A 27378-nucleotide genomic window follows, 5' to 3' on the forward strand; every position below is an offset into this window, starting at 1 on the left:
CCTTCTAAAGGTTTTTCTACCAGGGTTTAATATGGTGACAGGTCTGTGACTTTATCAAAGGGTTTTATTCTGTTTATCTGTTATTTTCCATGTTCTGGTTGGCCTTGCCTCCTGTTTTATTTCACAGAAACTATCCCCCATTGCATTGTTTAGTTTTACTTCCTGTTCTCGTTGCTCAGTTGGTCTTAGTTTGATTGACTCAAACTGCAGCTTGTCAGTAATCATTCTCCTCTGAGTATAAATACTCTAGATTCTCATCGTAATGCATGATTTTGGTTTTGTTCCTGGAATTTCCTGTTTAAACAGCACCTTTTGTTTAGTTTAACTGAGGCTTCTTACTCCGATACTTGTCTGGCTCCCACCTGTTTAGTCCTTCGTTTGGGTCCCGCAGCTCAACCCAAAAAGCCTCACGACAAACACTCACATGAAAACTCCCAAGTGACCCGAAGGCAGCAAAAACTAAACAGTTCAGGGTGTTTCAATCACGGCTAACAATTCACAGCTGTGGAGAACAGGACAAACGAAAGGACAGCAGTTTTACAGCAAAATAAAACTTTATTTCAAAATTCAATTTAATTCCTCAAAATAAAATCCAATCAGCATCTTTTTAAAAACATATTCACAGAATCTCAGGGATTCTCATCTCCGTAACAGACTATTTTGGTTTAACCAGAAAGTAAGTGAACCAGAACTGGTGTTGTGATGTTCACATTCATACATGTAACTAAATGTGACATTAGTGCCATCTGACAAGTGAGATTTAAAAGCCTTTTCACACATGTTCTTTATCTATTCCTGTTTTGCTGTAGTTTTTAATAAATTCTGTCACAGTTTTGCAGCTCGTGGACGTCGTGTTGTCAGTCGCTGTTTGTGTTACATCCTTTAATCAGGCCTCAGCCTGCGATGCTCTGAGCAGTTTTTAGCATTAGTTTCCAACATTTCGTGCCAACATCACTAAAGGCTGCATTTTATGTTTCCTAACCTGAACTCCCAGTTGTTAGAGAAAAACTGCGATGTCCAGAACTGTCCTGTCTCTTACTCCACCACCACCTCTCCTACCAGCTAATATGAACTTTGGGGGATGTTTGAGACAGTTTTTGTTCCTGGTATTAATTAAATTCAATTCAATTAAATTCAATTCAATTTTATTTATAAAATCATTGTAATCATAATCCAATTAATTCATATAGAGCCAATTGAAAAAATAATATCCTAGCTAAGGAAACCAACAGATTGCACTGAAACTTGTCTTCAGTCCAATCTCCCGTCCTGAGCCTGAGGGACTGTGGAGAGGAACGACTCCCTTTTAACAGGAAGAAACCTCTGGCAGAACCAGAACCAGGAAGAAACCTCTGGCAGAACCAGACTCAGGAAGAAACCTGTGGCAGAACCAGAACCAGGAAGAAACCTGTGGCAGAACCAGAACCAGGAAGAAACCTGTGGCAGAACCAGACTCAGGAAGAAACCTCTGGCAGAACCAGAACCAGGAAGAAACCTCTGGCAGAACCAGACTCAGGAATAAACCTGTGGCAGAACCAGAACCAGGAAGAAACCTGTGGCAGAACCAGAACCAGGAAGAAACCTGTGGCAGAACCAGACTCAGGAAGAAACCTCTGGCAGAACCAGACTCAGGAAGAAACCTCTGGCAGAACCAGAACCAGGAAGAAACCTGTGGCAGAACCAGAACCAGGAAGAAACCTGTGGCAGAACCAGAACCAGGAAGAAACCTGTGGCAGAACCAGACTCAGGAAGAAACCTCTGGCAGAACCAGACTCAGGAAGAAACCTCTGGCAGAACCAGAACCAGGAAGAAACCTCTGGCAGAACCAGACTCAGGAAGAAACCTCTGGGAGAACCAGGAAGAAACCTCTGGCAGAACCAGACTCAGGAAGAAACCTCTGGCAGAACCAGAACCAGGAAGGGTGGCCATCTGCCTTAGACCTTCTGTTTTATCTTGGAGATATTGGGAACTAACTTGTTGGTTTACTGACCTAAGGCAACCAAACAGTGTGAAGAAAGAATTTAATATATCCTGATTATTGAGGTAGAGAGCAGTACCCAGACTTTCTGTAAGGCCGGGAAACCTTTTGCTCAATGGAAAACACTCGGGAAAGTAATGGAATAGACAAAGTCTGTTTCTATCGAAAAAGTCTAATTTATTTATTTTTTTTTAAAAAGCCTATTCAAAACAATCCGTTAGAGTGTAAATCAAGTCTCCTTTAACATTCAACCATCTCTGATGCGATTGAACCTGTTTTCAATACTAAATTTATATTTTCCAACTCAAACTTCAAAGAAATGAAGCCCGATAATTCTACATGCTGTTCGTCATAGTTACAGACGAGGCCTGGTCCCAAGACAGGGATGGAGACCAGCAGGGGGTGAAGGTGAATGAAAACCAGATCATACAAGCTGTTTGGGTTCAACAAACAGTCATCATTAGTGCTTTAAAGGCAACCAATGCAAAAGTAGCAGAGAAATCAGGGATTTTGAGCGTCAAACCCTTAAAAAGTCATGCAACGCCATCAAGTTTGATTTCTAACAAGCATCTCAAACAGTTATTCCAGAACAGTGGCAAAAAAAAAAAAGGTTACTGCTGGACAGACAAATCTACAGGATGTGTCGGTTCACAGTGACATCACAGCTGGGTACGGTGCATCAGGCTAAAGTTTCCTCCAGAAGGCGACGTTTTAGCCCTGTGATTAAAGTCACGTATCAGGATTTAATTTGTGTGCATCATCATCTTAATTCTGTCCTACAAAGACAAACAGCAACTAGCCACATGAAGAACAACAACTTTAAAGCAGCTTTGCAAGATGTCAAAACAGAATTTAATGACTTGCTAGCATGTGACAACTAAGCTACGCTAGTTAGCTTTTAGCTAACTAGCTTGTTTTTTTGGCCATTATGATCAGATTTAGCTTGTATCTGCAGACGTTGGGACATCTAACCCTAATGTTCAATTATTATGCACAGATTGATTAAAGTTATATTTGGGGATTATTGCTTGTAGCCTATTCCCACTCTTTTCTGCATACCTTTTTTTTTTTACCTTAAGATTGAGTTAAACAAAAAAAACAACACTTTCTTAATATTACACAGGCCAGCAAACCTGACCAATTTTAACTCTTTTTTTCTTTTTAAATTGTTTGCATTTCCTTCATTTTTCTAGTTGGAGAAAAACTCAGGATCCTAAAATGAGAAACAAAACATTATTTACCAACCGTTTAACACATCTGAGTGTAATATGTTGTATGGCTATGCCAACTTGACTGCATAACAGCATCACATTCTCAGTTTGTTTTTGTCCCTGATCAATCAAGTATTTTTTAAGAGCAATACATTCAAAAATCCAATGACATTACAAGCAATTTGCACATTTCCAGTAAAAACATAAGCTGTGGAGGAGAATTCTCCCCCAAAAAGGCCACTCTGGTCTGACTGGTCATGTAAACGAGCCTCATCGGGCACGGTTCACTACACCATATCAGCTCTATTGAAATTTGAATAGAGAGTGTTTATTTAAACAAAAAAATTATAAGTCATCTTATTATTTGAAGTATTTTAAGGATAGTTATAAAAATATCTCTGTCATTGTATAGAAGACACATTTTAAGAGTAGCAACATAAAAACAATTAATGGAATTGGATTTTATGGGGGCTTTAAGGTATAGCTACATACTTATAGTACTTACTAGGTTTTTAACTTTGTAGGGCAGACTTAATGACAGCGTTGGTAGTTTGTAACATCTGCAATAAGAAACCAAATATTTACAGTATATTTACAACGGCTCTTTCATCTTGATGTACTGTTTTCCAGTACATTCAAGCAGTTTCTTCCAGGAGTCTCTGCAGGTTTTTCTGCACCTGAAAGAAAAGACAATGTGTTTTACTGATGGAAATTTTAATTATGCTTGGTTACATTCAATCCTAACTGTTTCATTTGGTTAGAGGGGATAGTTTGTAGCTGTTAATTAACCCCATGTGTTGATTTCCAGAGGGGTTCAGCCTCTGCTGTTTCTGTATCCTTTTCAGTTTTCTTTGGTTTCCATGAGCAGTAATGAGCCAATAACAGTGGGATGCAGATTTAATACCCGACAGACCTGGTATTTCTGCTGATGAGATGGTACTTTTCTTTTTTTCCAACACAATCTAGATAATGAATGTTACTGCCAACTGCTGCTGGTTGTTTGTGAGGAAAAGAGAATCGACCTGAAATGTTAATGTTGCTCAGACACACAAAGACTGTGGAGACTGATGGATGAGAAACGAGCTCCTCTTACAGATAATAATGTCCACACTCCTCTGAGCAGATCGCTGACAATAAATGTTTAATTAATGTCAAAAGTGTCGGGTAACAATTTGCTCTCTGTAAAGATTTTCCACATACAAATAAGGTCATGTAGTGCAAGAAAACCAGCTTTTAATTAAGAGTATTTTGTTTATGAAGTTAGATGGGTGACTGGGCAGAACTCAGAGCCACAGAAGAGCAGCAGTAGCATCATCAAGTGATGAAATAATTGTTCAGATTTTTGTGCATATTCAGAGGCTTTCGTGTAGATAACACAACATGCAGCTGTCACCTCCATGATTTCTCATGAGTAGATCTACAGCTGATCCTCTAAATGTTTTGAGTTGGAAGTTACGTTTAAAATACACGAATTGGAAAGAAATGTGGTGTGAAAGTGTGTTAATGGGGATCATTGCAAACAAATATGAGAGTTTTATATTTTCCACGCGACACACAGAGAGACCAACCCTCTCCAGCTTCAGCAGGTTGATGGTCAGCACTTCAGAGAAGATCTCCGTGTTCATGTCAGCACTCCCAGACAGAAATCCGTTTCTAAGGAAAGGCAAAATACACCATGTTGGTATCCTTTCCAGATGTTCCAGCAAACACCCACAGTAAAAAATCTAAAACAGATGTTCTTCTGTATAAGGCACTGTGGCATAAATGAAAAGGGCTTCATTCAACATTTAGCAGAAAATAGACGTGTAATCTCTCATAGTTATAAAACTAAGATTATTAATAGTTATTAAAATATGCACATAAACTTTCAAATTAATCTTTTAATTGTCAATTCTTCCATTCAAAGAGAGATATTTGTCCTTAAAGACGTGTATTTTTGTTAAAGCAGTCAAACAATCCAATGGACGACGTCACAGTATCAACAGCTACTTCCTGTATGCAGTCAGTTAAAAACACAACAATGAAACCAATAAATCAGGTGGAATAACGGTAGTTTGTTTAAAATGTTTAATAATAATCATAATTCATCATTTTTCACCCAGTCGAGTTTCGGTGCAAGCTGTTGGTTTCCTTAGCTAGGATGTTATTTTTTGAATTGGCTCTATATGAATTAATTGGATTATGATTACAATGAATTGAATTCCAATTGGCTTGAATTGGACTATATTACTTAAGTACCTTGAGATGACAATTGTTGTAATCTGGCGCTGTATAAATAAATTGAATTGAATCCGAGTGGACAACAACGATGAACAAAAAATATGTTAACATAGTTGTTTGGACAACACATAATTAGGAGATTAAAATCCCTCACAAGCTCTCATAAAGGCAGGCTTCACATGGATGCTATGCGTAAATGTTTGGCGTGAGGGCCTGAGGTTTGAAAATTTGAAGCTTCTTTCTGATATAGTTTACTTACACATGCGTGAACTCTGTGACGGAGCCGAGCGTCGTTAGCCTCTGCTCCAAAGACACGATCTTAAATGCCAGATAACAGGAAGACAGGACCAGGACGCAAACTCTGATGAAAACAAGAAGATTGAGATCTTAAGGAGGTCGCATTGCTGCGTTAATGAAATGCTGTAAAAACTTAACGGGGAAAATGTGAAAACTGACAAAGACTACAGCAATAAACAGTCAGTTAATACCTTTGATGAATTAATTGACATGAATATACAGACTTAGCATTTAATTTCAGATGAATTGATTGATTCAACGACTCACAGAAACATGTAGACGATCAGCAGAGTGTTGAGAGAAATTGGTTTCAGGACCCTGCTATTGATCATCACCTCTGAACCTGGAAACGGGAAGAAAACGTAAATTTGAGTCACATAGATTCACCAAAGATTGGTCTCAAGGCTGTACAATTTTATTGAAAGATTTAAATGTCTGTGAAACTGGTTAAAAAGTAAGTGATCACTAAGAAACATTGAATGAAAAACATACAAAGCCAATCAGGAAATGCTTAAGACCGCAATAACCCCCAATGACCACTAGGTGTCGGTTCCAATCCATGACTGCATAATCAAAGAGAAATTAGGCCTCAAAGATATGCAATTTTTGTTAAAACAGCCAAACAATCCAATGGATGATGTCACAGTAGCTACATCTACTTCCTGATTATTAAGCGTCTAGTTGAAAACAGCAATGATACAGATAAAACTGGTGGAATATTGGCTAGTTTGTTAACTTTATAACTATATAGCATATTTTGGCAATCAAACACCCAAGTGGACATTAATGAAGTGGAGTTCCACAGGGTTCTACTCTGGGGACTCCTCTATTCAACATCTACATGCTCCTGTTTTTTTTCAGATTATACAAAGCAACCAAACACTGTATGTTATAGTTATATGAGCCCATGGGGGGAATTAAAACTGCAGGATTCACACGGATGTGTAAATGTTTGATGTCACAATCGTCAAGCAGTTTGATTGGCCGGCGCCTCCGCTGCCACTGCCTCTTGAAAACAAACTATTTTAACTTTACAGACGATAAAGTCAAGCAACAAACCTAGAATTCTATTCGGTGATGCAAGGCATCAGCCCATTCAAAGTGATTAAGTTCAAGCTTGAAAGATGTATGTGAGAATCCAGCCTCAGTAACTAGAGCAAATACACAGAACTTACTTCATTAAACAAGGACTAAACGGACATTATTGTCTTAGGAGTCAAGAAAGAACGATTTTCATGTCAAAACCACAAACCAAGCTAGAAATCTGGGTCATTATGGACAGAAGGAGATTGAAAATACTCTTCTTTCACCAGTTGTTTTTAGTCCTTCACTATTTCAGACACGCTTCTTTAGATTTAGGCATCACTCTGTAAGGTCCAGACAACCAGTTTCCATGTTTACTTGGTCACTAAAACTACCAAAATCCCTGGTTTGGATTAGGAAAATATCATGAATTTTAAACAAACACATTCATACAAACCCTAAGCCATTTTTTTGGTTGCCTGGGTAACATTTCAACATAAGATTTCCCATTTGTTCAGTGGCTTATTTCTAAAAGATATACTGGTTGTAAATTCCTGCTTAAACAAATTATCCATGTGTGAATCAGACACAATGTGCTCCAACTGGAAAACCGGTGTGAACTTTATATCGTATTTGTCTAGTTATCTGGACAATTGGATCAAGAATTAAAGGGACTGTAACTGGAAAGCAAAGCTTTAAGATCACTTTTTATGATTTATTTGAAATGAGGAGATAAACAGTTTTGGTGAAAACCTCAAAGATCTGCTCCGTAAAACTTCCAGACCAGTGCATCCAAAGACTTCACGTACCAGTGTAGTGTGTGCTGTCCTGCTTGTTGTCTGAGCTCTGCTGGTTCAGATGCTGCTTCTTCACTTTGTGCTGCTGCTCGGGAGGCGATGCGTTGTCTGTGTGCTTCAGCACATCCAGCAAGGGAGGAACGGGGAACTCTGTCAAAGAAATTAGATTCATTTTCCCTGGGAAACTGGAGCTTGAGCTGACTTTGAGCAGGAGTTTTGTTCTGTTATCTCCTCATCTCCTCTCCTACTTCTTTTTCATCCTTGTTCGGAAATGCATTGTTTCCAAGTGTTAAATTGCTGTCCATCTCTTAAGATGGAATGAGCTGCAATAAAACAAATCCTAAATGCTTTGTGTGGGCATAAGTGTCACAAATAAGAGAGAGAAAAGTATATATATATAGTTACAAAGTTGTACACTTGGGCACAGCTTGTGTTATTAGGGAGGAAATAAAGAAAACTGGACAAAAAAGGAACAATTTAAGCAAATCAAGTGTGTTTGTGCAGCTTTGGGACACGTTCTTTGGTAAAAATTTGATTATTTGCAGGATGTGACATCTTCATTTTGGCTTTTTGGTTGGACGATGTTACCAGCTATCTTGTTGTAGTCTGGAGCCTGAGAGTCGGAGCTGCTGCTGTCTTCTATGTCCTGTCCTCTCTGTCTGATGGCTCCATCCAGGTCACTGAAGTCACTCTGCAGGAAGTCACACGTGCAAATAGTCAGCTTTTATTGAGATAATAACCACCAGAAATGTCATCATTCTCATCACCTTTCGGTGCAAAAAGTAGTGGCTTTGCAAAATAGAACTTTATTGCTGAGATTGTGGATTGGATTGCATTTGACTGCATGGGGGTTTATTGGAGTTATAGTCATCAATTAGCCTCTGCAGCAGACAGAATAACAGAGAACTGTTCATCTCTGTGGCTCAGAAAAGCTACACACACGATAACTGTGCTGCAGTGGCGTTGCATAGTTATCCATCAAACTGCCATCAGCTAGACTTTATGGATGGGAGGGCCTGTAAAGCATCTTAAGAAGTAATAATTCCCACCATGGCCTTTTGGGAAAGAGGGATAAAACAGTAAAACAATGTTGTTTGCGTTGCTGGACCCACCAGAGGAAAGCGAGGCGACAGCGGGGACATCTGTCCTCCGAAGCTGTGTTTGACTGATGAGGGGATGGGGCTGCTGCACGGACTCTTCTCCTGCACATACATTTAATACACAAGCACAGGTTGGAGCTTTCTATCCTCAAAATGTGCACTTGCCTTCACACTTTTGACTCAAATTAGAGTCTTTAGAACTTTTAGGGTTTAAGTTGCTGGCTTGTGTTTGGTCATGAATGACAGCACTGACTCTGAGTCAGTGTAGCTGCCCAAACATGACCCTCATCTTTGGATCTTTGGGGGATGCCCTCACAAAACGCGCCATAACTCACGTGGCATTTGAACCACATATACAACACATACATGACCAAAGTTAGCCTCTTAGCTCTTGACCTTGTAGTAGCAAACAGATGTGTTTGTTAAACCATCATCATGTGACACAGAGAAGAATTATCAGCAGTTTGTCAGCAGTTATATTCGCAATACAGGATTGATCTAAGGCAGCGTTGCTATGGCAACGCAGAATATGTCCATCATCAAGGTGAGCCATGAAGTCTGCTGCTCAACGGTTTTAAAGCTGGGGGAAGACAGGTGAACCCATGCTTGTTTTTTTCTATTTTTGGTTGAATTTGAACCTCGACTAAAAGCTGAATTCTGTTGTATGTGTTTGACTCTGATGTTAGACACAATATGCAGAGTCAGATGGTCAGGAATGTAGTGTACTTATTTTCTGAGAGTCAGGGTTGGAGCCTGGGGCATATAAATGAGGGACATTGAACATTTTATTGTGAACAGCAATGGGCCGAGGATGGATCCCTGTAGCACCTTGTTTTTTTTCTGTTTAATCGAAGGAGAAGACAGTTAACATACAGATAAATGTTAAAAAGGGAAGCAGTGCTGTCCTTTTCCTGGTGATGTCAGCGAGGTAAAACATGACACCGAAATGGTATCCTGTGGTGGACCAGTGGATCTATTACACTCATTTTTTAAAAACAACATGCATCTCCCTGCAGTATATATATTGATAAGTTCATATATATATAACATTTTTAGCCATAAACCTGCAAGCTTGCAGGGAATTTGTGCTTTTTGCTACTCGTCTTCTGTAGTTTCAGCGAAATCAGGAATTAAAAATCTTCAAGTTGATATAATCTATATTAAGTAGGGATGCACAATGATCTCATGAGTATTGTCTAATGATGCCACTGACCAAAAAAATCTACAGGTAAGGTCAAATGTGCTTAACTTCAGGTAATAAACATCCAAGATTGTTAACATGGGATGAAATTTATTCTGAAGTTGTTTTATTCCAAATAACTTTGTAAATTTGGACCATCACATGTTAATTCCTTTACAGTAGAAGCTTGAAGCTCTTATATCTGTATCAGAATGGGAATTAGTCAAAGTTATTTTGGAAAATATAGGCATATATTATAATAATTAGTCAGCCAATAGGACCATCCCAGCTGTGAAAGATGATTAGTTAGTAAAACAGACAAAAATGTCAGTTTTCTGGACCTAAAAATACCAGCGATCGTCAACCAATGTTGCAGAATGTCTTTATTCCATCATCATAATACAACTCAAGGTTCGTTTGCTTCGTTTCTGTGTTTGTACAAGGTTTGATGAGACAAAGATTTCAAAGATTTCTGCCTGTAAAATTTAAGTCTAACATTCTCCCAGTTTGCGTGATCGGAGACCAGAGACGACAGATAAGGCTGAGTGTGTTACCTCCAGATGAAAACAGACCGACATCAGGGATTTGTAGGTGTTGTCTCTGGACAGGAAGGACACAAACACGTACTGAAGCAACAAAACAGAAGCAAACGTCTCTGAATCCGTCTTCACCTGTGCCCAGATCAACATGACTTACTTCTGAATAAAATAATCTTGAGGTTCAGTGCCTTTCAGCTCTCACCCTGTCGTTTGCGGTGGCGATCACCAAAGCGTTTGGCACCAGGATGGCAGTCTTGGTCTTCTTGATGTTCGTGACGGACATCACTGGGATGGCGATCTGGGACAGACAAACACCAGGATGAACGGGTCAGTCCTGATACTTTACAGTGGTCACGCTGCGATGCACGCTTTAAAAAGTGATTCAGACCAGTTTCCCAGTGAAGACTACAGCTTGAGGGAGCTACTCATGTTTATTCATTACCATGGATACTCAGTGGCACATGTCGTGTGCACATGTTCACACATGTGGCTGAAATCAGTGTCAAACAAAGTAACCCCTAAATTTAGCATGTTTATACACCATTAAATCGAGATGAGTTCTGTGAATTAAGCGTGTCTGATGAGCTATTTTTATAAATGAACATCCCAGGCCTGAGGGAAATAAGACTTGATGCTTTTTCCCAGTGAGTCACTGACACTGACTGTCAAATGAAGAAATTAATTAAAATTGCACGGTTATCAGGTGAACTCTTCACTGAGTGATCTATCCTGGCAAAGCTCTGAAACCGTTTTAATAACCGATATGGGCTGGTGCAGGCAACTCCGGGGAGACAATTTGACTCCAGTGAGTTGATGGCAACAGCATACTTACTGTTTCAAAACATGTCATCCATAAAATCCAGGTTCTTAATTTATTCAGTTTTTCAGGTGATGATGTCATAACTTTGACTTAAAGGGGTAAACCAACTCGTCATTCTGGGGTTTGGGTGCTGTAAAGCTCAACTGGTTGGTAGGGCTGTAGCGATACACTAATCTCACGATACGATACGATAAACTGCATTCAGCGATACGATTTTATACGATTCGATTCAATACGATTTAATACACATCATTTTCTGAAAGATTGTAAAGGACCGAGTGTGAAGCAGCTGGGATGAGAATCAGCGCCTCCAAATCCAAGACTATGGTTCTCAGCCGGAAAAGGGTGGAATGCCCTCTCCGGGTCGGGAATGAGATCCTTCCCCAAGTGGAGGAGTTAAAGTATCTCGGGGTCTTGTTCACAGTGAGGGACGAATGGAGCAGGAGATTGACGGCGGATCGGTGCAGCGTCTGCAGTGTTTCAGGCTCTGCACCGACCCGTCGCTGTGAAGAAGGAGCTGAGCCAGAAGGCGAAGCTCTCTATTTACTGGTCAATCTACGTTCCCATCCTCACCGATGGTCCTGAGCTGTGGGAAGTGACCGAAAGAACGAGATCGCGAATACAAGCGGCCGAAATGGGTTTCCTCCGCAGGGTGTCTGGGCTCTCCCTTAGAGATAGGGTGAGAAGCTCAGTCATCCGGGAGGGGCTCGGAGTAGAACCGCTGCTCCTCCGCATTGAGAGGAGTCAGATGAGGTGGCATCTGGTTAGGATGCCCCCTGGACGCCTCCCTGGTGAGGTGTTCAGGGCCCGTCCCACTGGGAGGAGTCCCCGGGGAAGACCCAGGACACGGTGGAGAGACTATGTCTCTCTGCTGGCCTGGGAACGCCTCGGGGTCCCCCCGGAAGAGCTGGAGGAAGTGGCCGGGGACGGAGACGTTTTCTCTGCTCAAGCTGCTGCCCCCGCGACCCGACCCCCGGATAAGCGGCAGATGATGGATGGATGGATGGATTGTAAAGGAACAGTGTGATTTGACATGAATCTTCGCTGATTGGACTGGTGGCCCGTCCTTTGAACCGGAAGTCAGTTTGAGCCACTGAGCTATGCACTTTACATAAAATTTTTATGAACTAATTTATCACTATAATGTGCCCCCCCCCCCAATTACCAACTTGTCATTCTGGGGTGTGGGTGCTGTAAAGCTCAACTGGTTGGGCAGGTCATGTACAGAGGCCATAGTTCCTCATCATAGTCAGCCCCAGGTTTGAGTCCCAGCCCTTTTCCATGGATTCCCCGACTCTCTGTGCCCCATTTCTTGTCCACCTACTTTCAAATAAAGGCAACTAGTACCCAAAAAAACTTTAAAAAGTCACTCTGGGTGTTTGCTTATGAATATGTGACAAAATCTTCATCATCTGTCTCCAGGGAAGATGGAGGACAGTAGTTTGAGACCACCTCGAAGCTTATTGTTTTCACTTCTTTGTTTTCATTAACTTGCTGTTTACCTAAAGTTTAAGCTTACAAAAAGATTGAGGTCGTTTACCCTGTCCATTAAAAATCAATTTCAATCCACCAAAATGAAATAAAAACGTTAGATTTGTTTATATTTTCTTTACACTGAAGCGAAGTCACTGGAAAAGGTTTCGTTGTGCATGTTTCTGTGAAATAAAGGTTCAAACAAATGACCAAAATACAAATCTAAGTTTTTACCAAATTTTAGAACATTTCCTGGAAACTGAATTTATATTCTTTAACCTTGTTGTCAACTTTTAAACAATGTATTTACTGACTTTTACGTCCGCTGGTTCCTGCCCTGAACTGGACACTTTAGTGTTTTCATCTGTGAAGCTGCTCCAGATGAATGTTAAACAATTCAAGCCAACGTCTTTCATCAAATGTTTACCCATTTTTATGCAGAACAACACAACTCTGTCTTTTTTTTAGAGGTCTTTCCAGCAAGTTGACGCCTTTTATTCACAAAATTGCATTTATATTGACGTTAACACAGTAATTTGTAGTACCAATAACTGTTTTGGGGCTTTCATTACCTTGGTATCTTTTCCAAAAACCTTTGAGTGGAAGCAGATCCAGTGATTGGAGACAAACATCCGTCCCTGATAGAGGATGTCTTTCTGCAGAGCACAGGGATAACCTGCCGAACGGGTCAATGACATCAGATTACAGAGGGCAACCTGAGAAGCCTTCATTGGTTAAGGCATAAAATAATAACATTTGTGTTGTAATATTAAAGAAAAGAAAGCAAGATTACAGTTAATGAGGTTTTAATGAGCTCCTCATCACCAAACTTCTTTCATCGGGCAGTTAACAAACAGTAAGTCCAACTATTATCTACACCTTCATACAGTATTTAAGGTGGAACGGATAGTTGTGATCATTAAAGACTTACTCTGCCTGAGCAGTTCCTCCTTGCTGATCTCCTTAAATATTTTATGGTACTGGCTGTTGTTCTTGGAAAGCTGAAATAAAGCACACATATCAAAACACATCACTAATCTATCATTTCAAATGTGTTTTGCATTTCCAAAGACATAAACAAATACTGATTGGGTGGTTGAATATTAGTCACAGGTGCTTGCTATCAGACAAGAGTATTCAGTAAAACCGGAGCTTCTGTTTCAAACCAGGCTCACAGAAATGGATGAAATTAGTTTGAATGCTGGAGAACCTGCAAGGCGTTAGTATTTCTCATTGGTACCACTGAGAGCAACAAGCCTGCTCTCTGTTTAATGAAGCATAAACAGAAGCCATGTTAATCCCACATTCGTCTGTCAGACCAGCTGACTTAGTTACCAGAGTGACTGTCCCTCATCAGGTGGTACAACAACAGTCCTGTTAAAGGCAGGAAGGGCAGTGGCTGGGTTCTGATTGGTGCTTAAACCCAACTAAATAGTTAACATTAAAACAAAAACATTTCCAGTGAATAGTCAAATGAATAGTCAATGATTCCTCCTATTTTATTAACTCCTGGGAGAAGAATTTGTCAAGATTATTGCTGTCAAAGTCAGTCAAATTTATTTGTGTAGCACATTTCATGTAGAAAACAATTCAAAGTGCTTTAAATAAAGTAAAAGCATTGCAGCAGGGAGCAGAAAAAGCATTAAAAACATGTAAAAGAATATAGATAGAAAGAAATAAATTAAACAAAATTAATTACAATGAATTAAAATAAGCAACAGCCTGGATAAGTTAAAATATATCGTGCAGATTTCATGCATAAACACATGAGAAAAGAAATGTTTTTAACCTGGATTTAAAAATGTCTACATTTGGTGACAGTTTAATCAGTTTGTTGCTAAATGCTGCTTCTCCATGTTTAGTTTGGACTCTGGAGCAGCTGACCTGAGTGCTTGAAACAAAAAGATCTTTAGGTGAATGTATTCCTCCAAACACCAAATTCCTCCCACTTAACTGCAAGCTTCGCTAAGTTGGGAACACATTTTGGACTCAGGAGGAGGAGTTATTTGGTGTCCAAGTCCCACTTCAGCAGTTATCATTCACCTAAAGACTAAAATGTTCCTCATTCTCATCGTATTAAGTCAGCTTGGGTTTTTTCTCTCTCAGATCTCTCAGATTTCTTTGTTTCTTTGATCCAGACGAACGTCTAAGAGCTCCAACATTTGAGTTTTACAAAAAGCTTCATAAAATCACACAGCATGCATACACCTTTCTAAATGCAGCACGACAACGTGGATTTTCACCGTCTGGCTATTTATCTTCTGTCATCCAAGTGTGATGTTTCTCTGTGTTATATATTATATTATATATTGTAATATAACTGCCATGTTTGACAGTGTTGGAAGGGGTTTGAGGGCAGATTGAGGCGTTACTCCAAGGACTTCTGTATGAGAAACCCTAAAGTTTCCCACAGTCCTTTCATTTACTACCTCTCCTTCACTTGGGTTGGTTAGGGGAGTGTTTAAGATGACCTGGCTGGGGAGAGAACGTCATTCATGATTAGGGCTTACATACTTTACTCTTCACAGTTTGGGGTTCCTGTCGTGTCACCTGGAGGCTGCAGACACAACAGGCTGAGGATACGTTGCATTTCATTATTCGTAACTGTTGGCTGTGGTAAGTTTTGGGGACTTGTACGTATCACACACTGCTGGTGAGACAGGAATACCTGACAACACATGCACATACACGTCATATTCATTCATTAACCACAGACTCTATGTTTTCCTTTGTGTTTTTCTAATAAAAAAACTCCCGATCTGACTAGTTGCTCCTGTCTCGTCACCGGCTCCAAGCAGAGAATTACGACATGTTGTTATGGAAGTTTTCAATCGCTTCCTTCCTAATACTTCTGATGAGCAATGAAATAGAGAAACTTACTTTTTCTGCCGGCCGGCTAACTTTTTATTCTTCGTTGCAAGGTTAAAAGATCAGTCCACACCATTCAGCGGTATGAAAAGATACAGACAAAAGGAATCCAGAGCATTTATACCTGAGGAGGGGGGGCTTTGTTCTTTAGGTGTGCAACCACACCTCCAGGGGGGGGTAGGATGCAGTCTTGATGATAATTAAGAAACAGGAGGTTAAAACAATTATCTTGAGTGTTAATTAAGAAGTAAATGATTTAAAACAATTAGCGTGTCTGGGTGATACAAATGGTCAATGTGGATTGGAGAGTCTGTCAGTCCTGAGGCATAAAATTTACCATCACAATGTTTGCATGCTTTACCATTTAAAAATGTACCATTTATCTATTCATTGGCTCCTGTCTTTGTAAGGCTACCCTCTTAATAGGCAAAGTTCGCCCTGATTGCTCAGCTAAAGGTGGAGCGTCAGGCAGCGGCTCAGTCTTTGTTTGAAGTGCGTTAAGCTCACATCCAGGCATGCTGCATGCAAATGTCTTTCACAAAAAGAGCCTGGACTACAAATGAACTTTTCAGACAGTTCAGACGCGATGTCTTCTGTGATGGAGAATAACTCTCTTTGCTTTGGAGTTTGGGCTTTGCACCTAAGCAGATGTTTTACATGCATATTAACAGCAAAACCCCCAAAAGGATGTGATCCCTTTAAGGGTTTAAGACCACTAAAAGCATACAGTTACTAAAAGATCTTTTTGAAAAATGGAAATGAAGACTTTTGTATAAATGTCTAAATGATCTATGGGCATCATCTAAAGTGACATTATTACAGAAATGCATCCTATTTTACTCAGTGTTAAGTTCTTAATTCATTACTATCATTAGGTCCCTGTGAACTCTCCTGTTGGTCATATGTTGACGAGGGTTCATCTGCCAGTTGAACACGACTTTGCTGTTAAACAGCATACGAAGACCTCCAAATGATTCGATAAGATGCTGCGATAACGTTGCCTAGTCAGCAGAAATTATATCAGCTCTGACACTCAGATGGAAAACAAGAGAATGGCTCAGCTGAGGTAATGTTTATTGGTGCAATAAAACCTGTATCAGAGTTAATGAAAGCTCACCTGGCTGTAGTGAGACTTCTTTCTCTCTATCTTGGAGTCTAAATCTGTCTGGATCTGAGTCAGCAGTGAGTTGTCAAAAGTCTTTGACCTGCAGACAAAAGACAGTACAGAGAAAATTTTACTTATTAGAGAATTTATGGGGCAGTTATAATCCTCCACATGTGACATCTATATGTGATCCTTGGTTTTTACAGTCCAGTCTCCCTAGAAAATGTGCAGCAATTACTTTTGTTTACATCTTCAAGACAAAATAGTGTCACAATCTACGGTTCAAAATCATTAGAGCACCCGAGCATGTTGTTTTATGGAGGACAGCATCCAGGTGGCACGACGAGATGCAAACCATAAATAGTAACAATTTTAATCCCAAACCATGTATTTTCAGCTTCAAACCTTCACAAATCAAAGCCAAGTAGGGAACAGAGGAGTCTTAAGTGAGAAGAGAGCAGTAAAAGGAAAGGATTGTGAAGATCTTTTGCAAAGAAGTCCTGGAAGTTATCACCCAACGCAGAAGTGCTGTGTCAAGGTAGCAAGACACTGAGCATCAATGCAGTGACTTAAGCTGCATCTTAAGAAAGGGAACTAACTCAGGAAAACAAAGTCACTGTATAATCTGTGAGCGTCTGTTACATATTGTGATGTGAGATGCTGATCCAAAGATGTTTTTACACAGAGGAGTGGGTCCAGAAGTCTTGTGTGATGGTTCATGTGATAATATCCACTCTACAAGAGCAATATCGATGAGAAGCAACCAGGTCACTGACACCTGGTCGGGAGCCTGTTATGAACACAAAGGGTACCCTAAGTCTTACTTTTGGATGTGCAGGGAGAGAACAAAGTAGGGTTTTATAACTTTAGAGCTCTGTTATGGCCGTCAGCATTGATTTTTACCATCATTTATGGACAAAATCTACAGGGTTGAACATCCTCATCAACAAGATGCCAAATATCAACATCTTAATGTAAGAAGACGCTGAACATTGATCCATCATGTCCTGAGACATAAGGCGGGTCTCTGCATTCAGAGAAGGAAACAAGTCAGGAAGATTTAGTTGTTGAACCATTTTTGAGCCTTTGCTGTGATTGTGTAGCGTTTTGTGCAGTGAACCAATGTATCTATTACACAGAATTTGTCCAGTTGAGATCATGGTGAAAATCTCTAATATTTCCATTAAAAAACCTGAAAATTCCCAGAAAATCTGAGAATTCAGAAATACCTCAGATTCTGCAGTATTGAAGCATATTAGTGGCATTAATCGTGTAAACTCCTGCATAGAAAACTTCAGATTTACATGAGTCAGATGTATTTATTAAACTAGTTGCACCAACACCGTAACCATATATACACCAATATTTTCACAAGCAGCTTGTACCTTTCGTCTGATGCAAACACGGTTTTTGGACCCAGAAAATGTATATTTTTAAAAACTCTTGCCAATGTGAAGTTTCCAGAAAGTGAAGCTGGAGTTTCAGGTGTACTGCATCCTACTGTGCACAACTGTTCCCTTGGTTTGATATCAGATTATTCAGGTTTTAGACGATTCCCTGCTTCAACTGATTCAGATTAAATGGATCTCTTCAAAAGATTGTTAAATTCTGCACAAGCCTGCTAATGAGGCATCGATCTGAATCAGGTGTGTTGGAGCAGGGAAACACCTAAAACCTGCAGGACAGCGGCCCACGGGGACCAGAGTTTGGACATCCCTGCTTTAAAGACAAAAGACGATCAGGGAGTGCTGACTCGTGAACTTTCCTCCATAGTCATGTGACCTCAACCAAGCTCCTGGGAACGTTATTGCGTCATGATAAGATAACACGTTATCTGGTTTGAACAAACCAGAGTCCGTGCAGCTCGAGTCCTAATGTTTCCTCAACCTATGGTATCATATATATAATTTGGGTTGAGTATCTTTCTCCCAGTGTTTATACTGTAACTGCAGACAAGACTTAACAGGGATGTGATAATGAGACAATAGAAGATAAGGTGCTAAATGACAGAATGTTTCAGTTGTGTTGTGTAATACTGATCTGGTATGTTTCCAGTACATTTAACCGTGTGCTTGTGTTAGTTTGTCTTTGCTTTACGTTGCCTATCAAGGTCAAAAGAGGGAGAAATACACCCATATACTATATATATGTACTAGAAATGGCAAATAAACATGGCCACCACTTTCTTTTCCTCTTTTCCCACCACCACAAAACACCCAATAATGTCAGTAAAGGAGGATATAGTTCCAGCAGATCGTCCACCCACCCCCAGTGGAAGAGGAGGGATAGGGCACACCTGGTGAGACAGGCCAGGTAAGCAGTGTGTTTTTAACCCCTTTTTTCTTTAAGGTTATGTTTAGGAATTGAAAGCACTTATTTTCAGTGCTGTTCTGCATGTAAAGTTTTGTTTTTGCTACTGATGCCACTTCCTGGGTCGACTGTGTTGGGATAAGGCTGACGCTCATATGATTTTAATCCCACCAAACCAGCCGCAGACTCTGAGGAGGGGGTCTTTTTTCTGAGGAAATGTCCAGTTTAAGTTGTGTAAAGAACATAGAAGAGGTTTAAAAAAAAAAAAGCCATGTCTCTCATGTTGCCCTGAAAGAGTCCATCAGGGGAACCGAGATAAATATCTTCCACTATGCCGACTGGTTAGAGGCAGAAAGAAAACCACCTTCATAAGAATTTCATAAAGCCCAAAAACACTCTTTGTCTTTTGGTCAAAAAAGTCCATTTAAATTCTTTTAAATAAGCAGAAAGAAAGAAGTAAAAGCTGTTGTTGTTCACCTGACTAACGCCGGCTTCTTCCTGCCTGACAGCTCTTGATGCTCCTGATCAGCAGCCTGAGACTCCACTGCCATCCTCCCATATCGCTGACGCTCCTCCGTCACATTTTCTGGATCAGAACTAAACAGGAGAAGAAGAAAAAGGAGAAAATGATCCTGCTGAAATCCCCCAAAATATCTTTCTTTCTCTTTAGAAGCAAAAGTACAGACAGCAGAGCTGATCGCGAAATGTACAAAAGAGATGTAATTTCATCCATTATAATCCCATTTTATAATTCTTTTACCAAATGTTTCCATTTTCTCTGAATTCATCTTCTTTCCCTTCAGAGGCCAGACTCCCGTTTACAAAAAATTCACGATGATGATTTCATCGGTTGGAGTTGTGGCCGAAATTCCAGCCAATCAAAATAGAGCTGACTGAATATTTCAGATGATTACATCTTACATGCTAAGTATCCTTCAGGGTTTTCTTTTCAAAGTAGCCAGAGGTCTTTAGCTCAGCTTGAGCACCACTTATCGATGGGAAAAAAAAGCGAATATCACCTCATTAAAACATATATTTCAGTCATTCCAGATGTTTGTTTTCATCCACTTTCTGGCACATTTGTTGTGTTGAATGGTGGAAGTAAAGAGACCAACTTTCCCAGCATGTTTGTTGTTATTTCAACAAGAAATCAGCATCCTTGTCTCTAGAGCTAAAAGATTCAGAAAGACTCCACATTCAGGACAATGCTAGTGATAAATTATCATTAAATTATTATAAAAATGTGTTTTATCCTCTAACAACAGCACAAACTGAAGCCTCGACACAACATCAGCTCATTGAAAATCTTCTAAACTGAAAATATCAACCATCAGTGATTAAAAGTCCATGTACTTTCTGGCACATTTGTTGTGTTGAATGGTGGAAGTAAAGAGACCAACTTTCCCAGCATGTTTGTTGTTATTTCAACAGGAGGAGAGACTGTGACTTTAGTAAATCTGCATCCTTGTCTCCAGAGCTAAAAGATTCAGAAAGACTGAATTTAATGATTATTAAATTAATAAAAATGTGTTTTATCCTCTAACAACAGCACAAACTGAAGCCTCGGCACAACATCAGCTCATTGAAAATCTTCTAAGCTGAAAATATCAACCATCAGTGATTAAATGTCTCACCATTTCTTAACGCTACTGTTATTACTGCTCCTACAACAACTCAAAGTGTGCACAGCTTTGTACTCCAGGACTCGTCCCTTTGACTCTGTTTGCATTCCAAACTCACTGATAATCTTCTTCTTGCTTTACAGCTCCTCTGTTGAACTTCCCGTCATCCTCCTGAGGCGCTGGCTGGTTCACGCACTGTTCTGTCATTACACTCAGAGGACTTTACCGACCAAACGCCTGCAGGTCCCCGGTGCTGCCGTGAGAACTGAAAGGTAAGCCGACCCTGAAGCCCGATCCTCTGCTCCCTCACCTGCCCGTGGGAGTGTCCGCTGGGCCCCTTGGTCTCATGTATCTTCACCAATCAGACGGCAGGTCAGGGAGGTGCGTGTGATCGAGGGAGTGCGTTCAAACCTTTGATCGGAGACATTCTGCCCTGCTTTGTTTAGAGAGTAAAGCTTCATTAGCTGAATCGTCTCTGCACCAAACGTGGTCAGCCTGAACATGCAGACATATTGAGTGTCAGTGGCAACATGGTGCAACTCAGATTCCTCAGATTACTGGAACAAAACATTTACTGTCAGAGCTCCCAAAGGGGGTCAGATCTGATCTGTTCGTGTGTTTCATTCTTCTTCTCCTCACTTAACACTGTTAAAGTGTTTGGTTTTCAGCGAGTTTTAATTTAAACTTGTCCATTTCTGGTAGGTTTGTCATGCATCAAGCTTTAGTGTTTTGCCTGTTTTCTGCACGTTTGCCACAGCAGGGGGATATCAGTGGTGTTCACCTGGGTTTCAGCGCACTTGCAGATTCCACGTGGGTTATGAGCCAACCATGATTTCCTGATAGAATTTCAAATTCTGATCCATCTGACCCCAGAACAGTTTTTCACTTTGCCTCAGACCAGCTTTGGTCCAGAGATGACGGCAGTGTTTCTGGACCCTGTTCACATGTTTCTTCTTCTCTGCCTGATGGAGCTTTAACCTGCATCAGTGGATGTTACTCTGAGCTGTGCTCAGATGATTCTGTGGAAGTGTTCCTGAGCCCAGGCAATGATTTCCAGGTCTGTTTTTAATGCAGAGGAAGGTCTCTGGAGTAGATAAGAATGTCTCCAGATTCTTCTGATGGCTTCACAATTTTATGTTGAGAAACATTATCTTCATATAGCGGATCCTCTGCCTCTCTCTGTTCCAATAATCCAATAATCTTACTGATCTGATGCTAATTAACCTAATTGGTTGCAACATGTTCCCAAAGCTCTTTCTTTTCGCTTATTTTTTCAGCCCTTTGTTGCCCCTGACCCATTTCTTTTGGGATGCGTTGCTGCCTTCAAATTCAAAGTGAACTAAAAATTTTCATGAAACAGTAAAATGTCTCACTTTCAACATTCAAAATATTGGTTTATATACATTTTATACAGTGTCCCAATGTTCTTGCAGCAGCTATCTGGTCTCTCTGTTATCACATGTTCTCCTGAGGTCCTGACCTCGAATGTACAGTTTACACAGTCTTAACCCACAAATACAACCAGCTGATTCCAGGTCAGTGTGCTTAAACCATTTCATCATGTAACTTGGGAGATTCTTCTTCTGCTCCACCATATTTGGGCCTTTACAGAGTCAAACTGTTTGGGATACCTGGGTAGTGGCAGTCATGTGATTTCTGCATTACAAAAACGTTCATATCATATAAATATAATGGACAAAGTGTCCAATGAATAACTGACGACCAGACAAAACCTTACAGGTGTGTGTTTGTCACTGACTGTCAGATCTCTGAAATATCTGTTTTCTGACTGACTTCAGCCCCTTCAGCAGATACAACTCGGTGCTCTTTAAAATACTAACAGGGCTAAACTCTGTCTTTCTTCTTACTGCGGTTTCCCCTCATTTCCCACATTATTTTACAATGAATAGTTTGAATGGTTTGATTTCTTAATTTGTAGACAATTTAATCTGAGCTCCAAAAAAGTTGTTAATGAAAAAAATAAGTTATTTTGTTTTTACTTTACATTTACTTTGTAAATCGCCTTCATCACTTCCAGACTTTACTACTGCAACGGCATCCTCTACGGAACACCATCCAAAACTTTAAATAAACTACAGTACATCCAAAACTTTAAATAAACTACAGTACATCCAAAACTTTAAATAAACTACAGTACATCCAAAACTTTAAATAAACTACAGTACATCCAAAACTTTAAATAAACTACAGTACATCCAAAACTTTAAATAAACTACAGTACATCCAAAACTTTCGTTAAACTACAGTACATCCAAAACTTTAAATAAACTACAGTACATCCAAAACTTTAAATAAACTACACTACATCCAAAACTTTAAATAAACTACAGTACATCCAAAACTTTAAATAAACTACAGTGCATCCAAAACTTTAAATAAACTACAGTACATCCAAAACTTTAAATAAACTACAGTACATCCAAAACTTTAAATAAACTACAGTGCATCCAAAACTCAGCTGCTCGTCACCCACACCCGTGATCACATCCTCCAGAACCTCCGCTGGCTCCAGTTCCACAGCGTATTCAGTTCAAAATCCTCCTCCTCACACAAAGCCCTCCATAACCAGGCCCCGACCTCACTGACTTGCTCCATCGCCACAATCCACCCCGCAGCCTCCGTTCATCGGATGCTTGCCTCCTTATTCCACCATTCAGAACCAAGCACCGAACCTGGAGCGACAGAGCTGCCCCCTCCCTCTGGAACTCTCCCCCCAAACACATCCGTGGCTCTACTGACTTGCCCACCTTCAAATCTCTGACAAAACACACCTTTTTAGCTCAGTCTAATGTGTTTTTAGTGTAATATTTTATATGGATTTGATGTTCTTTTTATGCAAAGTGTCTTTGAGTATCTGAAAAAGCGCTTTTACATAAAATGTGTTATTATTATTATTAATAAATACCCCTGGACAGTTTAATTCCTACTGCTCCGGACACATGAAGAAGAGTGAAACATGTGTCACATGCTGCGGAGACCATCTCGGCTGCAGAACGACTCGATGCCATGTTGCGCGTGTAAACACAGCAGACGCCCTTTGAAACGCAAACATAAACTGTGTGAACTGCAGCTCAACTTTTTCAGGGAAAAACATGACATGTTGACTGCTGATGCATTTTACACTTAAACCACATCTCCATCAAAAGTCTCTGGAACTTTTTGTAGAAAATGAAATGCTAAATGAAGACTTTTCTTTTGGGTGAATGAGGTGATCGGCTTCGCTGGCCATTTTTCCCTGGGAGTCATGCTGCTATGGGGAAAAAACTGAAGCCCAAAGAGTATCTTTGCCTTAAAGACAGTTAGAAAACTCCTGACAGGACACCATCGCCCCTCATTTCCACATACGTGTGTTACAGGAATCCCTGTAATCTCAGATAAATGTGCAAAACTCCCCTCAACCCTTTCAGTGATGCGGTAAGAACTCTAGACATGATTTTTGTCAGGTCTTTTAAAATAAACAATCGGATTTGTGCAGTCACTACGGCTAGTTTTTATCAGTTGAGAGTTACTGGGGCTCGGGCTGCTGTAACTCTTTGCATTTCGGCATCGATCAGTCTTCTGTGGGCCGACCGCAGCTCGTCTGTTAGCTGGTATTAAAAAGCCTGATCACATAACTCTGGTCTTGTCTTCCCCTCGTTGCCTCAGATTGTTTTTTTTTTTTAGATTTTATTGCTCACTTTTAAGGTTTTAAACAGACCGGCACCATCTTGAGATGCCAACCAGATGCTCTTAGACGACCCAAACACTAGATTAAAACAGCGATTTGATCAATGTGGCTGCTTCTAATCGATGGAACAGTTTACTTCTCCACATCTGTACAACTCAGTCGTTAATCACTGCAGAAGACCTTCTCCTTGGCATTTGACTCCAGTGTGACATCTTTTTAGATGATTGCATTCTAGTTTTGGTGTTAGTTAGTATTAGTTTAAGCTAGTTTTGTTGGATTTTATTGTTGTTGTACAGCACTTTGGTAAACTTTAAATGTGCTCTCTAGATAAACTTAATATATTTAACTTTTGTGGTGGATTTCAGAGAGACACCACACTGTCATGTATGGAGTGGATGCATAATGTCACAGTAATTCCATGCACTTTTTCCAGAAAACTGGACTGGATAATTGCTAATATTATATATAATATATATTGCTGAAGATAAGTTGAGTCATCCAGGGAAAAATCCTGTTCCTTATATTTAACACTGAGGAGCATCGTCCGTACACCAGATAGAATTACACCCAAACAGAGAAACAAGGCAGAAACTCTCAACTCCCACCTCCACAGAGCAGAAAGTGGGTTTTATTTGTGTGGCTTCATCAGAAAATAAACTCTGTGGTCAGCTTTGAATAAGCGAGCAGCACCAGCAGGAAACCACCGATCGGCTCGTGAAGTGAACCAGGATGATACGAATCTCTTTGGCTCGTGCTCTATAGGAGCTTCTCCTATTCAAGCAGGTTACAGCCGCGACGCCTGCTCATTGAGAATCTCATGGCAAATTTCCGCTGGACGTCTTACTCTGCATCAGTCCTCTCCCCTTTGATGGGTGGATTTTGGACAGATGTGTTACCAAAGAGAACCTGAACCTAACATCCTCCAAGTCTGTGTGGTTTCTCATTCTGAACAGATGCAATTTCTGGCCCAGACTCTTCAAAGTACTTATTATCACACTGTGTTTATGTGCTAAAAGAGAGACAATTTCCTTCTTACTGAAGACTTTATGCCTGTGCACTAATGCCAGTTTGATTTAATCTTAATTATTCTACTTTAATCTCAAAGTATTGCAGCTTTATTCTCAACATTTCGACTTTATTCTTGAAGTGGGAATGAAAAGAAAAGATTATTCCTCTCATTTTCTTCCCCAAAGTGACCCTAATACTCCTCCATATTTTTCTATCTCTAACCAACTAATGTTATGGCCTAAACCCAACCAGGACAACAGTGTTTTACTGAAGTGTTGCCGTGTTTCTGACTGAATATAACCCAGAAAAGAGACACAGTTGTTACGTCAGGGTGTTGAACTTGTGTCCCATAGTTGGAGGCATCTGATGGTTAAAAGCATGTAATCGAAGAATTCCTCCCTCAAATCTTCCTCCATAAAAAACACAAACGCTCATATGATTCATGTCACCCTCAAACTGTTACTAAGTTCATTTTAATCATATAATTTTTTCTCTAATGCTAATTAAAATTCTATTTATCGGGTGATTTAATCCTGCAGCACTGGTTACATGCGTCTCCATTTTCAGTTTAAGTGAAAATGTCACAGATCTCTCTCTGGCCTGGTGACAGGGACACAGTCATTGAGTGTATTTTGAAACGTCCCGAGTGTCTCATCCATAGAGCCCAAGCTAATTTCATTGGGCTTCACAGTTCATTCACACAGTTCATTCACACAGTTCACAGATAATTTCTGTTCAGCAGTTCTTTTTAGGTGGAAATGAGAACGAAAGACCGTCGGGAAATGAAAGAGTTGAGGTTGAAAGCATCCCATGATCCAACACTCTGTGGATTTTAAGGCTGTAAATGCATGAACATGACGCCACCAACACACTTTAAGCACCTGCATCCCGACATCTTTCCAAAAAGTATTTTAATTTCTCTTACCGGTGACATCCTGTGTTGGCCGGACCACAGGCAGGAGTGGACGTCATTGCCTCTTCTCTCAGATTACAGAGAGCAGATCTCCATCAGAGCAGCAGGTCAGTGGCAGGCCTGACTGCCGTTGCATGATAAAATCTGCAGTGGTTTAGCTCAGATGTTCTCATCCTGGAGTAGACGACACACCTCCTTGGCCCCGAAAACACATTCAGCCTACAGTCTGTCGCTCTGTCCAGTGGTTCTGTTTGGTCTGAGAAGCACGTGGGCAAATATTCTGCTGACCTTCTGTGCTATTATCCTCGCTGCCCCAAATCTCTTATCTCTGGTTAGCGATTGACGAACTCCTGCCTGCAGCTTCACCACAAATCAAATGTGTATATCTATTTAAAGGAACTCTCAAACAGTTTTCCATATATGCTGAAGGCAGCTGCTTATTTAAAGGAAATCTGATTCACGCTTTATTAAAAACTGAAATCTGTCATTTGTTATTTAATTTGATCCTTTATAAGACGGGTTCAAAGGAAAAGGTTTTCCTTAATTTACTGATGAGTTTGATGACACAATAAGCAGATTATTTGCTGACCGGTGATGTCAGGATTTGGTTTAAAAACATCATCCACCTCTTTGGGCCTGTCAGACACGGACTGTTGAGCAGCTGAAGTCTTGGATTCAGTTAAATAAATCCAATCAAATAAAGTCCAAAGTTGTCATGTGAAGTGTAAGCAGCAGCCAGGCGATCCAGTGCAGAGAGCAGCAGGGCTTGTCTTTATATTCACAGATCTGCACGTGTTAAATGAGGTAAATGTGTCCAGTTACATTTAATACATTTTAATACAGGAAGAGATGTTCGTGGACAAACTTCTGCACGTCTCTTTGATGAGTTATGGCTGGTTTAATGATGCCAGGAGAGGGAGTTTTAATATAAACATATAAGCATGTTCTCAGTCTGATGGAGATTCCTTCAGCATCACTTTTCATGTGATGTGGTAAAACAGTGTGATGTCACAGCAGATTATCCATGTGAAGGTGTGTATTTCACACCTGCCCACCGGTGTTTTAACGGCCAATCCCACCCAGAAGATAGTGCTGACTACACCTAACCAGATGCCTGAAACTCTGGTCAACACTCCAGATATGTTCTATGAAACATTTTCCTGTTTGCTGTCAGCATCTGAAACCTTTAGGCTGCTTTACTCAAACAGAAAGAAACAATGGACTTG

General features: G+C 40.3%; 1 protein-coding gene across 3 annotated transcripts; it reads right to left on the reverse strand.

The window, feature by feature from the left end:
* Positions 1-535: 535 nt before the first annotated feature.
* gramd2b (GRAM domain-containing protein 2B) lies at positions 536-26335 on the reverse strand. Of its 3 annotated transcripts, XR_011916379.1 has the most exons (15): positions 20662-20790; positions 19399-19518; positions 16624-16711; positions 13570-13639; positions 13211-13314; positions 10548-10643; positions 10361-10432; positions 8639-8728; positions 8115-8217; positions 7539-7676; positions 5974-6049; positions 5669-5770; positions 4758-4842; positions 1879-3866; positions 536-1303 (listed from the first exon to the last, which is right to left on the reverse strand). XR_011916379.1 is itself a non-coding variant. In XM_072387257.1 (14 exons), exons 1-14 carry the CDS (start codon positions 26209-26211, stop codon positions 3825-3827), a joined length of 1233 nt encoding a protein of 410 aa, XP_072243358.1. In that variant the 5' UTR covers positions 26212-26335; the 3' UTR covers positions 536-3824. The 3 variants fall into 3 exon arrangements, 2 of the variants coding, with proteins under 2 accessions (XP_072243358.1, XP_072243357.1); XM_072387257.1 differs by lacking the exon at positions 20662-20790 and adding an exon at positions 26165-26335 and having other exon boundaries at positions 536-3866; XM_072387256.1 differs by having other exon boundaries at positions 536-3866.
* Positions 26336-27378: the final 1043 nt, after the last annotated feature.

The sequence above is a fragment of the Leuresthes tenuis genome, unplaced genomic scaffold (assembly GCF_036924035.1).
Source record: "Leuresthes tenuis unplaced genomic scaffold, fLeuTen1.0.hap1 SCAF_6, whole genome shotgun sequence".
NCBI lineage: Eukaryota > Metazoa > Chordata > Actinopteri > Atheriniformes > Atherinopsidae > Leuresthes > Leuresthes tenuis.

What these genes read in the sequence shown, in the direction of transcription:
- gramd2b (XM_072387256.1), bottom strand. Translation starts at nt 20,750, where the DNA reads ATGACAGAACAGTGCGTGAACCAGCCAGCGCCTCAGGAGGATGACGGG. An exon ending in AAGCAAGAAGAAGATTATCA is followed by an intron (nt 19,519 to 20,661) that starts GTGAGTTTGGAA and finishes TCTCCTGTTTAG; the next exon opens with TTCTGATCCAGAAAATGTGA. An exon ending in TCGCCACCGCAAACGACAGG is followed by an intron (nt 10,433 to 10,547) that starts GTGAGAGCTGAA and finishes TTGTTGCTTCAG; the next exon opens with TACGTGTTTGTGTCCTTCCT.